Below are 17,464 nucleotides of genomic sequence, written 5' to 3' on the forward strand. Positions count from 1 at the left end.
CTAAGTTAATAAGAAGCGTATTTAACAAAAAATAAAAACATGAAAGCAATTCTGTGTTTAAGTTACAGTGCTCTCGCCGAACCATGAGAATTAGCAGAGTGCTTAATTAGCCAGGAAACATGGGGTCAGTCCGTCCACCGTCTTAATTTTGTCCGTGACTGGCTCGCGTCTATGTCTGTAATGAGGGTTCAGCAGGTTCGCCCGCTCACTGGGACAGAAATATGATACTACTGGTCTGTCTGAGGGATTTGAGTATATTTCAGAAACCTAACAAAGCAAATCCCTGCTTCGAAAAGATTCACAGGTGTCGTCGTCCTCATGTGACTCTCAGCAGCCAGGCATGAGTGATATTTTTTTCCCAAAAGGTTTGGACCCCTGTGCTTGCAGGAATCGATAAGCACATCTTACAGCTGGGTTATTTTTGACCCCGATGGGGCCTGGCCGCATTCTTGCTTCACACACTGCCCGTTTGGAAAACGTAGGGCTGTGTTGTGTTTAAAGGCCACCATTGGATGTTTCTTGGTCATCAAGAATCAAAATATGTTATTCATAATGTATAAGTCTGCTGATGGAGCTTCATGCATGCAAACTCTTGGCATGAGTCTCAGCTGATGAGTTTACATCTCTTTGCATGTGGTCAGTGTTGATTCAGTTGAGAAATTCCCATAATGCATTGCACACGAGCACAAAAGTTGCTCTGATATGAGAGACCCTGTGAACTGAATCTGGCAGGTCGGTTGAGGGAGCGCTTAAATTACAGATTACCCATTAAGATTGTCCCTAATGCCCGTTCCCAAATATCCTCTGCCCCTCTGGTCATGTTATGGCAATATCTTTATATTTATTACATTATTCACACGCATGTAAACAAAACTACAATGCGTCCACTACATAATGAAGAGGTTGTCCGAGAAGGTCAGATTGATTGGAGGCGGAGCCTAATAAGCATATTCATAGAGCTGCGAATGCTAAATGATCTCTGCAAGAGGTTTTTTTCAATGCATGAAGAAATTTTCAAAGGACAAAACATTTAAATGTGTCATCTTGATGAGTGATAAGAGATGCCATTTTTGACTACAACAGGGGGACTTGTAGTGATCTGTTCGAAAGTGAGGAAATAAACAAGCTAAACGTTCACACTTTGTAAATAGAAAAAATGCAAAAATATGAATCTGGTAGCAATTTGAGTTTTATTGTAGTATTAAATGGAAATCTTAGTTAATATTTAGAGACCTTTTATAAGAAAACTCCTTATAATAATTTGACTATCAATGCTACACACGCAGACCCTGAACTTCTCGCCATCCAGTTGCTATTGTTGGTAGCCTTGTGAAACTTTTAACCCCCTTTTAACATTTTTTATACATCTGTCAGTAGGAAGATTCCATGACACCGGTCCTCTAAATATAAAGCCAGTTCGCCGTTCCTGCTCAGGAATAGACATGTTTCCATCAAAGGTCGGCCTCTGGTGCACGACTGGAACAGATGCAGCTTGTATTTGCCCTCCATTGCCGCCCGTCCCCATAGGTTTCGGTTACAATCATCTGTAGGCGGTCGGCTCACTTGAACGTGAGATAAATAAAATCCCAACTATAGACCAGAAGATACGGGTGGTTGTTGAACCAGTATCATTTACCCGGACCATGAGGCCTTCTCATCAGCTTTACTTTTCTAAGAGTTATTAAATGCAAATGATGTGATAGCTGTGCTATTGTGTGGTTTGTAAATACCAAATGGATTTTGGGACATCCCTTACAAAAATAACCATGGTTTTACTACAGTTACTACAAAATAACTATGGTTATTATAAATAAGCCATGGTTGCTGTAGTAAAATCATGTTTTGCTAATAATAATCAATACACTAAAAAAACATGGTTACTACACTTTTACCACAAAAGAACCATGGTTAAAGGAGCATTTCACCCGTAGAAACTTTAATCTTTTAGAAAGTGTGTCATATTTGTAGTCGAAATGTAACATACATTTAGAATTTGGTGCCTATTTGACTGAGAAAAGGGGTGTTTGTAGTCTCACTCCCTCAACAAAGATATTGGACTTCCTTCTTTCAATGATGCAAAATGATGATTTTAATCGGTATTTCTCCTCTCTCAGTGGCAACTGAGAAAATGATGCATGACCATTCAAAAACATGACTGGGGTTCTAACTTTACATAGCTTAATGCAAATGGGTGAAGTGTCCCTTTAAAAGAACAGTATGTAAGAAATGTATATCAATTAATAAAAAAATGGCCCTGATATGTCACTAGACATTAAGAAATTATTTTCATTTCAAATACTTATATCACTGACAACAGTGGTCTGGCCAGGATATTGTCATTTAAAAAGTGGAGTTGCAGCCCTCAACTGATGTTTATGTTGTCATTTTGTGTATTGGCCACTAGTTGTGTGATTGCAGTAGTGTCAAAGTCACGGATCTCCGCATTTTTCGGTGTCCGTACCATGGACTTTCTTTTCCGTGTCAGTTTCATTGGTTACTCAGTTGGTTACTCAATTGTTTTTACTATTTTTAAACAATAGTCGTTTGGGTTTGGGGTTAGATATGGGGGTTGGGTTAGGATGTCAATTTAACTATTGGTTTATAAAAATATTCTGGATTTTTATGCAATTGTCACCTTAGTGTTAGTTAGTGTTAGAGTTGGGTTTGGGTTAGGATTTCATTTTATGTTACAGAAAGTCGTTCTAACCCCAAACCCAAGCGACAATGGTAAGAAAATAGGAAAAACAATTGAGTAACCAATATATGAAACTGTTTGTGGTATGGACATGGAAAGATACGGAGTTCCATGACAATTACATGGATAAATGAGCTAAATATTCTGTGACTATAACACGAAAATTCGTGAGATCAGGTTGTGTATAAAAGACATTTTTACTAGGTGTTGAACTTGATTTATCAGAACATCCTAGCCAGAAGTAGCTTAGTGTTAGTACCCAAGTATTTCCAAACCTCCAACGGTCTTTTCAACAAGACTTGATGTCTGTCCTGTAGTCATGAAGGACAATCTTTGTCTTTACATCTGACGGTTACTCGGATTTGGTTTCTCAGGGCTCCTCTCCACTTTATATTCTGCTAAGACAAATGTTTAGTCATCTGGTTAATGCGTAACAATGCTGTTTTATCTCTTCCAACGGTTTGTTGGAGACACTTGAGCCATTTAACCTATAATCTGGCAGGGATAGAGTAACACCTTCAACCCAGACAGCAGAAGACACTGGGCCAGATCCTCACCGCATCTGCTAACTTTGGTATGGATCCAGTGCGGATCTGGCCCAAAGTCGTCTTTGGTCGTGTTTTGTCAAAACAGCAGGCTGATCTGGGTATCTTTAGCAATCAGCCAATGGTGGAGCTGATGCCTGGGAAACCACAGCCCCTGTTGTAAACACAGGCCGAGGGAAGAGCTCCTGTCTACGGGATGGTATTTCAGGAGACTGTTTTGAAAGGCAAGCTTGTCAATGGTCCTCGCATGGTTGTGGTCGCAGAAGATCAGCTCTTGGCTCCGAGCAGGTCACTTCATAGAAGGGATGCCCCAGCTTAACTCGTGGTCCTGCCCGCTTTCTCTTACAACTCAATACAGGCCGGCAGCTGCCATGGACATACAATCAGTAAACAGACACCGCATTTGATAAATAAAGTAAAACTTATACCTTGAAATGCATAAATGTAAATGTCAATCTATGTAAATGTCATGACAGATATTGGTACTAAGAGAGCATGCATTTTACCCTATGCATTTTTTCTTTCTTTCTCTTTCAAACATATTACACTAGCACCAGCATTGGGGATGTATGTGCAGTATTTGTAATAGACTTTACCAGCATAAGCAAGAGATTTGTGTGCCTGATGTTGGGTCATATTGCCTAGATCAAGTGTTTGCCTTAGTGACCAAGTTTCTTTTATATCATATTTTCATTTTAATCTTGGCAGCCCGCTAAAAACACAATGCATTTCTACACACGCACATGCATATGCATGCTACCCCTTGCATGCTGGGATGGACCATTTGATGTCTCTGTTGGTGACATCTAGTGACCAGCATGAAGTAAAGAACAGAAGCACTGTCTGAATAATTCAAGTATACACTGTCCACACATTTGGCTTACATGTATATATACTATAACTTTTTGTGCATTGCATAATGTGCTTGTTTTCTCATGTGGGATCAAGTGTGTGCTTAATATGATCTTTGCTTGGTTTATCTTGTTTGGTTTAGGTTTACATATAATTGCTCAGTGTTGTTGATGTGCAACCTTGGTGAGACAACTTGAGTGTGAATCAGCAATGGTCTTACTTGGGGAAACATGATGCATATTTCATACTTGCCTGGTTTTACTGCAAATGGTACATTAGCCTTTGATCGAATGACTAAAGTCAAATCAATTATTTAGATGGCATAATCTTCTGCTCACAAGTCGTTCACTGACTTCCAGAAACCTTGGTGTTTTTAAAACCGAACCTAGCCATTTAAAAATGCCATAGAGGAGGAACATCTTTGTAACTTATAACCTGTCATCTTGGAGGGAGGAACTTCTTTGTACTTGTGTCTCGCAACTGTCTCCAGATGACAAATCTATGTCATATTGAGATCACATTGCACATTCAAATGGATGGAGGCAAACGTAGATTTAAATAAGATAACGCGCTCCGACTCACATAAACTTTTACATTATTTATTAGATGAAATTAAGTGCATGGATTCAAAGGGCTTAGGACCTACAATGAAAATAGAGAAGTGTTTGTCTACGGAATACAGGAAACTTTTTCTAAATAGTTTTTGAGTTGTCGTGTAACTCAGTGGTTTTCAAACTGGGAGCCGGGGCCCCAATTTTATGATATTTTATAAAATACATTAATTTATCATGATTTATGTAATTAAACTTAAAAAAATTAAGGTACTAACCAACAACACTACAATGTATATGTTTTTTTGTAAGGCACCATACGCCGAAAAAGTTTGAAAAGCACTAGTGTAACTAAATGAGGTCCCATATGTCTATCTATTGGCTTTCTAAATCAAAATAATGACTCTCGCTGATGGTTTAAACAAGACACTGCCTGTTCCTTAGCAACCTGGCAGCCAGACCAATTCTGGTGCCAACTTGCTCACTTCCAAAGTAAAAGTTAAACATTTTTGTCTAACAAAAGTTGACACAGTGCCAACCAACGCGTCAGGGTTTGTCTGATTATCTACAGTACACAATCTCGATTAATAAAAACCTACATAGGTGCGTTTACGACATATCGTAATTACCGTAATTACAGCATGTAAAAAGCGTCCACGTCCTCGTAAAGCTCGCAATTACACCTTGTGGACTTGACTGGAAGTTTTCAGTGGCCGTTTCTCAGTCCGAAGGCTGCAGCCTCCGGAGGTCGCATATCCAGGCCGCATACGTCATCAAGACTGTCTTATTTCAGAAAATTAATAATTATAAAGTTCACTATTATTCTCAGTTAATCGTAAATTGTTGTAAAATGCTTATGACTTGCGAATGTAATGCTCAGTTAACTTAAATAAACCAGGCTTGATGACGTATGCAGCCTTCATATCCGACCTCCGCAGGCTGAGGGCTACCACTTGTGGCACATCTCACGCGGAAGCACTTCCGGTATGTTATTTTTTACCTGACGCACTTTCTGTGTTTTGCAATGTTTAGTAGAATGTCATTTAAGGTCGTATTTATGTATTTTAAAGCGGGCAATACAATTCTTTAACGCAAATTCAATGTGGCGTTGTTACAGAAACGAATAATCCTCAGAGGACGTGAACAACTAGTTGAACGTCACGTGGTCTCATCTCAAAGCAACGGTAATGAAATCGTTTTATACAGTACTGTAAATATAAAAACTTTAGGATATTGTATGAAAATATACAATTACATTTTTTTAAGTGCCATTACAAATAACCTAAGTAACAGTATTTGCCAGTATGTTCTCTGACGAAAATGAATGCAAATACTGTACACACACAGTCCTTCTGTGAATAGTAATGTTACTGTGCTTATAAGGGCCACATTTTTAAAAAATATAGTCTGAAATTAAATTCAACCTGTTTGCAAGCCTATAAAGGGACTAATATCTATTCCATTTTTCATATCTGCTGATGCTATAGAACTCTACACTAAAGCCAAATATGTGCATGGGCCATGGTATGAAACTGGTTTGTGCAGTTTAGGTACCAGATATTCATACCAAAAACAAAGAATATGGGAATTTCCTGAATAAATGAATGCATAAGACCAAACAGAATGCATCAATGAACACCCGCTAATAAATTAATATCAGAAAGAGAGGAAAATTCAACCAGAAGGGATGGTTTAAGAGGACAATGACATTGCTGCAATTGTGCTTTTGCCTTTTTTATGGTGTATTTTCTGACTCAAGCAAGTGCAAATACAAAATCAACATTTTGAAGAAATCACAATAATATTAGATTAGATTAACAATAAGAACAAAAGTACATGTGGAGCAAGCTAAAGTCAAGCTGAACAACAAGCTGGTTATAAAGATGTGATCCAGTTGCTTGTGTCCAAACTGAAACACCCTTCTTTTGTTAACCATGGTGTTTACATACTTCAATCAAAATGAGGTCATTAAATAGACAAAGAAATTATATTAAGAACTTGTTTACTATTAAGGGCTGTGTAGGCTAATGTCAATGTCATCTACATCTTGTCCAATTATCTTAATCAGGTGTGCCTTTGGTTAATTATGTTACAGCAGACATACAGTAGGCTATGTACAGTCTACAAAACAGCAGGTGCATAAGTATGCATACGAAAAACTAGGAATGGTTACAGAATGGGACACAGCATAATTGCAGAACGTGCTTTGTGGATGGATGCAACCAAAATGTTTAGGGTGTACACAAACAATTCACCTAGTACGATATTCCTCCAAGGTTTATACATCATCTGTGCAAATGCAAACGTTAATTTTAGACAGCAGCAATCTGAGAAACTATTTCACAGCATTACTATTTACTGCCCAAGCCTAAAACCAGATCCTGGGACAGGATAATTTTATTTAATATAAATTATGTACTTTATATTATAAGTGAAATTTACATTTTTTGCATTTTGATATTATGTCTTTGTTTATGTCCATCTCCTATATTACTGTACAAGACTTCATATTAATCTCATAGCTTTTTGATTCTTTCCTATGTTTTTCACTAGATGGCGCTATTATATCATTGTGCATCATAATTTGGGCAGGTGCATGTCGCACTGTTCTTGCACTGCTTAAGATGTATGACTTGCACCTGACCCCAAATTGTAACAACATTCATGCTTTCATTTTCATTCATGTCTCTGAATGTGGTGTTCACTAGTATTTAAGTTATATGGAGTTTGCATTTTGTTGTATTAAACAATGATTTGTAATGTTGGTAATAAGATGAAGAATTCAGTGTCCTGCCACATTTATCTCCTTACTTCATATTCATGCAATGTTTAAACGTTTCTGTGATCTCTGTTTCTTAGTAATTCAGTCCTCACTGAGGGGAAAAAGTATTTTTGGAAATACCCTCGGCCCCTCCTCAGTTCAGTATCCTAGTGCTTGACCTATTATAATAATGCCTGTTGTGTTGTTACACCTCATAAATTACCACAAGGAAGTTCAGACCAACCACAAACAAACAAAAAATGTGTCTTCAAAGAATTAAAACAGTCATATGGGATAAATGAATAATATTTTCCATCCCAAGTAACGACGAACTGCAAAAATGACGTACGGATGTCGGAATTTTAGTAAAATGCTGTAACTGGCACAGCCCTACTGAAAATACCAGATAAAACCAGCCTAAGCTAGTTGGCTGGTTTTAGCTGGTCTTAAAGCCTGGTTTTAGAGGGGTTATGGCCAGGCTGGAAAACCAGCTGACCCAACATCTTAGCTGGTTTAAGATGGTCCTCTTCCCAGCCTTGCAAACTGTGGCCGGTTGCATAAACCTCTAAGACTAGTCTTGAAAGTTAGTCATGATTTTTTTTTCTTCAAGACTAATCATAACTGTTTTAAGTATGTTACATAGAAATGTAGATTGTCTAATTTAAATCCAAATAATAAGACTGATTAGCCCTAACTAATTGCTAGTTAGTCAGACTCATTATTAAGACGCAGTCTTAATGTCACGGCTATGTTTATGCAACCGGCCACTGGTTAAACTTGCGGCCGGGTCAGATTGGGAGACCATCTGAACCACCAGCTTGACAATGTTGGAAGACAAGTTTAACCAGCTTTGGGAGGCTGGGAGGACCATCTTAAACCAGATTTTCCATCTTAAACCAGCTAAGACTAGCCAACCAGCTTAGGGTTAGGGTTAACTAGCTAAAAAGTGGCCAAAGTCCCTCTAAAACCAAGCTGGGAGACCATCTGACCCACCAGCTTGACCATGCTGGAAGACTAGTTTGAATTAGCTTTACATGGCTGTAAGGTCCATCTTAAACTAGCTATTTCTGTCTTAAACCAGCTAAGACCAACCAACCAGCTTAGCCAAACTTGACCAGCTAAAAAGTTTCCAAAATTCCTCTAAAACCAGGCTGGGAGACCATCTGACCCACCAGCTTGAACAGGCTGGAAAACAAGTTTAACCAGCTTTGGGGGGCAGGAAGGACCATCTTAAACCAGATATTCCATCTTAAACCAGCTAAGACTAGCCAACCAGCTTAGTCAAACTTAACCAGCTAAAAAGTGGCCAAAGTCCCTCTAAAACCAAGCTGGGAGACCATCTGACCCACCAGCTTGACCATGCTGGAAGACAAGTTTAACCAGCTTCGAAAGGCTGTAAGGACCTCCTTAAACTAGCTATTTTTATCTTAAACCAGCTAAGACCAACCAACCAGCTTAACCAAACTTGACCATCTTAAAAAGTGGCGAAAATTCCTCTAAAACCAGGATGGGAGACCATCTGACCCACCTGCTTGAACAGGCTGGAAGACAAGTTTAACCAGCTTTGCAAGGCTGGGAGGACCAGCTTAAACTAGCTATTTCCATCATAAACAAGCTAAGACCAGCCAACCGGCTTGGCCAAACTTGACCAGCTAAAACTAGGCTGGGAGACAATCTGACCCACCAGCTTAAACAGGCTGGAAGACAAATTTAACCAGCTTTGGGAGGACCATCTTAAACCAGATTTTCCATCTTAAACCAGCTAAGACTAGCCAACCAGCTTAGTCAAACTTAACCAGCTAAAAAGTGGCCAAAGTCCCTCTAAAACCAAGCTGGGAGACCATCTGACCCACCAGCTTGACCATGCTGGAAGACAAGTTTAACCAGCTTTGCAAGGCTGTAAGGACCTTCTTAGACTAGATATTTCTATCTTAAACCAGCTAAGACCAACCAACCAGCTTAACCAAACTTGACCAGCTTAAAAAGTGGCCAAAATTCCTCTAAAACCAGGATGGTAGACCATCTGACCCACCTGCTTGAACAGGCTGGAAGAGAAGTTTAACCAGCTTTGGGAGGCTGGGAGGACCAGCTTAAACTAGCTATTTCCATCATAAACAAGCTAAGACCAGCCAACCGGCTTGGCCAAACTTGACCAGCTAAAACTAGGCTGGGAGACAATCTGACCCACCAGCTTAAACAGGCTGGAAGACAAATTTAACCAGCTTTGGGAGGCTGGGAGGACCATCTTAAACCAGATTTTCTATCTTAAACCAGCTAAGACTAGCCAACCAGCTTAGTCAAACTTAACCAGCTAAAAAATGGCCAAAGTCCCTCTAAAACCAAGCTGGGAGACCATCTGACCCACCAGCTTGACCATGCTGGAAGACAAGTTTAACCAGTTTGCAAGGCTGTAAGGACCTTCTTAGACTAGCTATTTCCATCTTAAACCAGCTAAGAGCAACCAACCAGCTTAACCAAACTTGACCATCTTAAAAAGTGGCGAAAATACCTCTAAAACCAGGATGGGAGACCATCTGACCCACCTGCTTGAACAGGCTGGAAGACAAGTTTAACCAGCTTTGCAAGGCTGGGAGGACCAGCTTAAGCTAGCTATTTCCATTGTAAACAAGCTAAGATCAGCCAAACGTCTTGGTCAAACTTGACCAGCTAAAAAAGTGGGCAAAATCCCGCTAAAACCAGGCTGGGAGACAATCTGACCCACCAGCTTAAACAGGCTGGAGGACAAGTTTAACCAGCTTTGCAAGGCTATAAGGACCATCTTAAACTAGCTATTTCTATCTTAAACCAGCTAAGACCAACCAACCAGCTTGGCCAAACTTGACCAGCTAAAAAAGTGTCCGAAATCCCGCGTAGACCAGGATGAGAGACCTTAGGCCTTATTCTTTTCAGTAGAAAGTAAAATAAATATATGCGCATTTTTAACTTAAATAAATTAATATGTGAATATATGCTAAATAACTTTATACAAATTTTAAATTAAACCAAATACTTTAAATTAGAAAAATTTATCAGCCATATGCCTTTATGAAGTGATGTTACACGCTATAAAACTTACACATTAAACCAGCCATAACTACAAGTTCATAACTTTACTTCATAAGGCACCCCGTGTGGGCGATAGTACTCATTCGTGTTTTCCAAAAACCTTTTCATAATTTGACCTTCTCACCTATGGGACAGAAATGATTGTAACATCATCTCATCCAGGTTAGGGACAGTCCTCGGGCATCCTTGCATGCTTTTTCCACAAACTGGCTGAGTTTAGCAAAATAACACACAATGGTCAGTGACCAACTAACTGTGCATTGAGTTAAAGGGCAGAAAACTGCTTCAAAAGTCATTATATTTGAGTTTTGCATACATTGTTTGCCTGACTCCTACATGTTTACAACCACGCAGTGTGCAAAGCATTTCAACATACACAGGAAGTGACACGTTTTGAAATGACAGCTCATGGAAACTAATTCTTACCCTTTCTCTATATGCAAATTAACCACTAAAATATAGGTTGAATTTATGCTTACCATGCGTCAACGTACACACGAGCACAATGCATATGTTGTGTTTGATGTATATATACGGTACATTTATTGTAATACCGCTAAAAGATTTGAGAATTCGTTTGATGGTCTGGCATTGCTACTGTCTATAATATTCCTATATGTAGTATTAAATGTATCTTATTAGTCATAAACATTTATCAACTAAAGTTTTGTGTTAAAAATTAAACCCTGTCACAAAAATAGAATCACTTGTAACACAGTTGTGGTTTAGTGCATTGTAGGCCATTGTACAAGCGTTTGATTTTATCTTTGCATGACCTTTGTGTCTCTTATGGTTTCTCGATAGGGATCAAATGTAATTTTCTTTTTGACTTTTTGATCTCTATCCAAACCATAACAGTTTACCTCAGACAACCCTTGCTTGTTGTGCAAGTCTATTGTAGAAAGTGTGTTTAAACGTTCAACATATTCGTATACGTACTGTTGTATATAATGAACCCAAAATTTTATATTTTGTTTGTCTGCTTGAATCCAATGTGGGTGCAAAGTGCTTCGGTGTCAATCAAGACATAATTCGTCTAAGTATGCGTCTTTCAGGTCGTTTTTAGCTTTGTCATATGCTTGCGGTATTGCGATACAGTAGTAGCCAAGTTTCTAGGTAGCCGCTAAAACTCAAAACACAAATATCAAGGCATTAATTGCTAAAGGGAAAGACAATGGGGCCTTCAGAAATCCTCAGCCTACGCGATGTGCCGTTCTCCCCGAAACCTAAAGCAGCGGTGAATTTTGATGATAAGTGGGTGAAGTAGGATTTCGGAGGGTAATGCGGTGATGAGCCTGACATCTAAGGTTTATGATTTAGTTTAACCATCGTGACTTTTTGCTCCCACCTCACCACCCCGATCCGCTAGAAATCGCACCTTTCTTCCACTAGTTCATAGGTGTAGGCCATCAAAGTGAGCGAAAACAAAAAACATCCTGGGCCCGAACACATTTAGGCCTAGAGGTCAAGGGGAGAGGGGCACATCTATCCAAATGTTATTTTAGGTCCTATAATGGTTGTTGCTTCATATAAATACATGTAGATCCATGCAAACATGGATTTCATGTCCATAAGCAAACTTAGTTTCTTGTTGCTCCTAAAAGCTGATGTGATGTCATAAAAGCACATTATGCAAAAATGCTCACGGGTGCATTTTGGATGCAAAGTAGGACCTGACTGAGACCGAAAGCGCTGACGGCACCCACTCGTACACGTATGTATAAATAGATATGCATTTATTTTCAACCCGAAATAAAAACATTTCATACAGGGTTAGGTTAAAGTGTAAATGTTTTCTTTCAAACGCGAATTCACAGAAATGCATGATAGGCAGGTTAAAGGGGATCTAGCATTTCTCAGGAAACAGTCTAACCATACTGCAAGATTTAGTTTCTTTTAATCTTTAACTTTCGAGGAGTCAACAAACAAACCTTTTCCTGCCGAAAGTACCTTTTGAATTGAATCTCAATACATTCTCAAGCTGTTCACACAGTTGTTTATGTGTCAAGCATTTGTTTCACCACTAAAGCAAAGATGCAGTTCAGTAAAGCTGCTAAAGTCTCTCTCTCTCTCTCTCTCTCTCTCTCTCTCTCTCTCTCTCTCTCTCTCTCTCTCTCTCTCTCTCTCTCTCTCGCACCACCCTTCAACAGAAGGCCGAGCTTGTGGTCTGTGTTGCACTGCTTATCGTAAGCTTCACTTAGCTGGCGCTTACCAGAAGTGACTGTAGACTGGGGCTTTCTGAGTGACATCATCACTTCATGAGAGGAGGCCGGCCAACACCCATCACAAATTTACATATCTCTTTAAATGCATATGTGTAGACATTGAGCAGATTATACTTCAATCTCTTCAAAGTCTTTATTGGTGGTCAAAGAGTTCATGCTTTTATTTGTACTTTGTTCATCCACGATGCATTTTCGTTTACGCCTTATGAGCATTTTCTGGTTATGTACGTTTTTATCCTTGCATATTGCATTAATGTTTTATGTTTGACTTTACACAATGCCTCACATATCATCGTGTTTTGCTGCACTTATTTATTCACCGTCACTTTTCCCACATTCAAAGCCTGCTCGAATTTCTTCTATACGGCCCGACGCTTTTCTCGTCCTTGGTTGGTTTCATCATTTAGATAAGATCTCAAGAAAAATCTGTGAAGCTTCACTCACTGTTGTCATTTTTTAACCAACACAGATTTCCTGCTTTGTCATATTCTGAGGTTTCGCTTTTCAATTTGGTAGTTTTATTACTTATTTAATTGTCAAGTTAAACAAGAGGCACATCACTGCTGCACCACCCACATACTTCTATTTTGTTATTTGTGGGACCCAAATATAATCTTACATTGACCTGAATATAATCTTACCTTTTTTTCGAATATTACAAACCGCAAGGGCAACAGTGTGCATGGCCCAAAAAAAATAAAAAATGCACCCGTAATGTTCGTAGGCTTATTAACTTTTAAAAGATAAAAATGTTTCAAATATGTTTTTCTTGTCAAAAGATTCAAACGATACATAATCCTTTTGATACTGTGTTGATTGGCAGTTTCATGCCCTATGCAAAATCCTAAAGCGAAACCAATTGTGAAACCATAATAGCCATCACAAGCGCTGTTAGGTAAATAGCCAATAGGTGAAAGTGCACTCAGCCTAACCCCATGAAATCGGGCATTCTTGCATCTCACATATGCGGTCATTGCAGGTGCATGAAGTGCAGATTCACACAGAAGACAACCAGCAATAGTTCACATGTATTTAGCTTCATGGGTCCCTGCAGATCTGGATGAGAACGGTACTAAAACATGCTGGGTTATTTTCAGGGACGAACCCAGCTGTTAAATTAACCCATTTTTTTTATATTTGACCCAACTATAAGTTAAAAAAACCCAGCATAGGTTAAATTGCAACACAAAGGGTTGGTTTTGTCCCCTTTTGACCCAATGCTGGGTTGAAAATAACCCAGCATTTTCTGCTCATCTTCCAGGAGCCCAAAAGGGCTGATGTAACCCCGCTCTTTACTGTATATCTCTTCACTGGCTGGCTACCAATTGAAGCCCGTGTCACTACTACTCGCCTACAAAACTTTCATTGGGGCATGCGCCGGCATACACATTCCTACACCCCATCCAGAACCTTATGTTCAGCAAATGAGGGACGCGTTGCATTACCTTTAAAAGGGGCACTTAATCACATTCCCGCTCATTTTCATTCACTTTTCCTTGCCGGTGAAATTTTCTAACTTTGATCTTTCTTTGATCTAACTAATCATCTTCCAATTGCAATCCGGTCAGCCACATCTCTTGAAATATTTAAAAATCTTTATTATAAATCTTTAAAAAAAATCACTAAATCGCTCTTTCTCTCTCTGAACAGGTATTGTTTCGGAATAATAAAAACTTGGTATAAGCACTTTTGGTATTATTGCCTCCCTATGACAAATCGCTTTATTGTTTCTTAATCTTTGTAGGTCGCTTTGGATAAAAGCATCTTTTAAATGTAATGTAATATCTACCCAGACTTTGTTGCATACAAACAATGTTTTTCTTAGACAAAATGCTTAAACACACATCTACAGTAAGGTGACCAGATGTCCCCGTTTTCCGGGGAAAGTCCCGTTTTTAAGGTGACCAGATGTCCCCGTTTTTTAGGGACAGTCCCATTTTTTTTGGTGTTTTGTCCTCCATAAACCCACAACAATAAAAATCAAAACATTCAAAAAGGTTTTTTTTAATTCATAGATAATAACAAATAAGATTTCAATGATATTTTGAGAAAATGTCCCTGCTTTTCATAAAAACAAATCTGGTCACCTTAATCTACAGGAACATACCGTATATGGATGTCCATGCATACATACAGACAAAGCAATTACATGGACACAGCAGATGTTATAAAGGGCTTTAATGAGAAGTCAAATTTTCGAATATAGTACAAAACTTTTATTTTTCAATGCATCCTTTGTAAAGTTTTTCTCTTAGCTGCCTTTACTGCAGTACATTCATAGTCTTTCACCGAAAGTACATAGCGTTATGTCGCTTTTGTGCTGTTTAAATACTCTTTAGTTTAAAAAAATAATTTAAATATTCGCATTACAAAGCTTGATAACCTGAAGCATCATTATTAGAAACATGAAAATTAGCATAGTCTTGTTTTAAGAGAGAAACTGGACTGGTGTCCCTTTGGCTTTAATAAAACAACATTCACAGAATGTCAGTCGCTCAGCTTTTTCCGAAAACCTTTTCCTCTTATGTAGAGATGGAGGGATTTCAGTTCGTCCATGGCTCTCTTCTGAATATTCACATCATCGAGCTATGGAGGTGGAAAAGTGTAAAAACACACACCTTGCTTTAATGACTCTTCAGTGGTTGGTATAAAAAGTAAATATGCGTTCATACTTACGCTTTCACTCGCATTGTTCAGTTTTTGTAGCTGTAGGATCGCTGCCTGAATAGGCTCCAGCTTACTGGAACGCATAGGAGCCGTGTTAATAGCTTTGCTATATAGCCTATCGCATCCTTTTTTATTCTGAAACAGAGAAAAGCGACAAACAGATTTGTTAGTTTTATGGCGATGCGCAAGTCAAAACCCTAATGTTTGGTTAGAAACCAAAAGTTGAACTTTTTTGCTGCAAAATGCCAAAACAGGTGTGGTTAAAGCTGTGCTGGTCTTGCTAGCGCTGGTTTTGCTTCCTGTTCACCAGTTGGTGAATCTGGTCAACCTGCATGGCTTTCTGGTGAAGTTGGTTGACCAAAGAAAGTTGTTATGGTTAAGTTAGTAAAAAAGTATTTATGAGGAACCAATGTGAGCCATGTGGTATGTAAGCGGGGTATGAGATTGACGTGATTGTATGGATTTAGACCCTACATGATGTTACATGACACAGTTATCCTTTATTTCAATGAGAAATTGTGGTTAACCCTTTGCTGACCTTATAGACACAGGTCTCTAGTCGATCCATGATATGTATGAGCTCTGTATGGGGGTTAATTTCTCCTTTGGGATGGACAGGTGACTTTTCCTCTGTCCTAACCAGCACGTTTTCAAAGAGATCGAGGATTTTCAGCAGGACGCAGCTGTGGAGGTCTTTCTGAAGAATTAAAAATACAGTATGAATTACAAACCGAGAACGAAACCACTTTGGATTTGGCATTTCTGTACATATTGCAACTCTAAGCCTGAACTTTAAGGTAAAAAAAACAAATGCATATGTCTAGACATGCATATGCACTTTTGTCAGAAGATGACCTGATTGAAACATGTTTAGGCTATAGTATACATACACCAAATGATGGGCCAAATGATGGCATTGATTTAGTTTTTTATAGAATTTGTACACTGGTCCAATAATGGTCCCTAGCTGTCACTGGGACAGTACCCTTTAACAAAATCCTTGTATGTACTATTTAGGTACAGATATGTATACATTTGGTACCGAAATGTACCTTTGAGGTACTACTATGAACACTTTAGGTGCAAATGTGTACTTTTTGAATGGGTAGCGCCCCAGTGAAAGTTAGGGACCGTTGCTCCTTATATGAACTGATTATAAGATCTCCGTATAAAGTGTCTTACCTTTTTGCGAATTTTGTCAAAGAGGTTGTGTTTTAGAAGGATACTCTCACCATCTGCAGCTATCTGAGAGGGTCATAAAAACCAACCATTAAGAACAAATCTTAAGGGCATTTTAAAAAGAGAAAGCATGATAGTAAACTGATTCTGTATTTAAGCACCTGGCTTTGCAGATTTAGTTGCACACTTTTGTTATCGGAATTGTAACATTTGTCCCGTGGCAATAAGACTTATTTGGTATGTACTGTACAGGTGCAATGTGCATGCAGGTACATGCATGTGAGAAATGCTCAATGCATTTAAGTTATAATTCGTAGTTTGAAGTTGTATAGGCTAATAGTAGGATCAGATTACAGTACTTACCAGATCCTCGCTGACCTGTCTAGCCATCTTCGCCACTATGTTCAGATCAAAACAAGGTGGATCTGTGACACACTTGGCATCTTCGTACACCGCCGTACATTCGTGGATTGGAATGCCAAAAGTCAGGAGCAGACAAATATATTGCAAAGCACCAGCCATGTTTAGGCTTCAAGTTACGAAGTGAAATCGCTCAGTGGAGATCCTCACAGATAAGCCTGTCTTACTCCTTTCTTCCCTGCTTTGCCTTTTCTCCAGTCCTCACCTTTGTATTTATTCTTGTTTCCTGGTGACGTCAGTTCCCCCCCTTGGACTTTTTCTTCGTTTCGGATTCGGTGCTCCACGTTGTATTCTGTATCCAGAGACGGTGATGTTGTCGCTAAGGAATGCGATGTTAGTTTGCAGCTTCTCACTTTTGAGGGTGTTTAAATATAAGAAAGTCACCACAGCATTGAAATACAAGTGTATAATGAGGTCATGACATTTCTGTGGCTTGAGTTTGTCCCAGATTCTAAAACTCTACGCAAACCACAGTCTTGGTCAAGGAAAGTTCATTAAAGAAA

General features: G+C 38.9%; 1 protein-coding gene and 1 long non-coding RNA gene across 2 annotated transcripts in view; one reads left to right on the forward strand and one right to left on the reverse strand.

Annotated features, from left to right (window-relative positions):
- Positions 1 to 5,736: 5,736 nt before the first annotated feature.
- The window catches only part of LOC141282918 (uncharacterized), a 35,783-nt gene continuing 24,055 nt past the window's right edge, over positions 5,737 to 17,464 (forward strand). Inside the window, exon 1 of the long non-coding RNA XR_012337792.1 lies at positions 5,737 to 5,827. This is a non-coding gene — a long non-coding RNA (uncharacterized lncRNA). The remainder of the gene's footprint in view (positions 5,828 to 17,464) is intronic.
- LOC135775101 (uncharacterized) lies at positions 14,850 to 17,279 on the reverse strand. The gene is made up of 5 exons (XM_065285129.2): positions 16,905 to 17,279; positions 16,545 to 16,607; positions 15,901 to 16,059; positions 15,372 to 15,497; positions 14,850 to 15,281 (listed from the first exon to the last, which is right to left on the reverse strand). The coding sequence occupies exons 1-5, from the start codon at positions 17,061 to 17,063 to the stop codon at positions 15,183 to 15,185; spliced, it is 606 nt and encodes a 201-aa protein (XP_065141201.1). The 5' UTR covers positions 17,064 to 17,279; the 3' UTR covers positions 14,850 to 15,182.

Source organism: Paramisgurnus dabryanus, chromosome 1 (genome assembly GCF_030506205.2).
Source record: "Paramisgurnus dabryanus chromosome 1, PD_genome_1.1, whole genome shotgun sequence".
Taxonomy (NCBI): Eukaryota; Metazoa; Chordata; class Actinopteri; order Cypriniformes; family Cobitidae; genus Paramisgurnus; species Paramisgurnus dabryanus.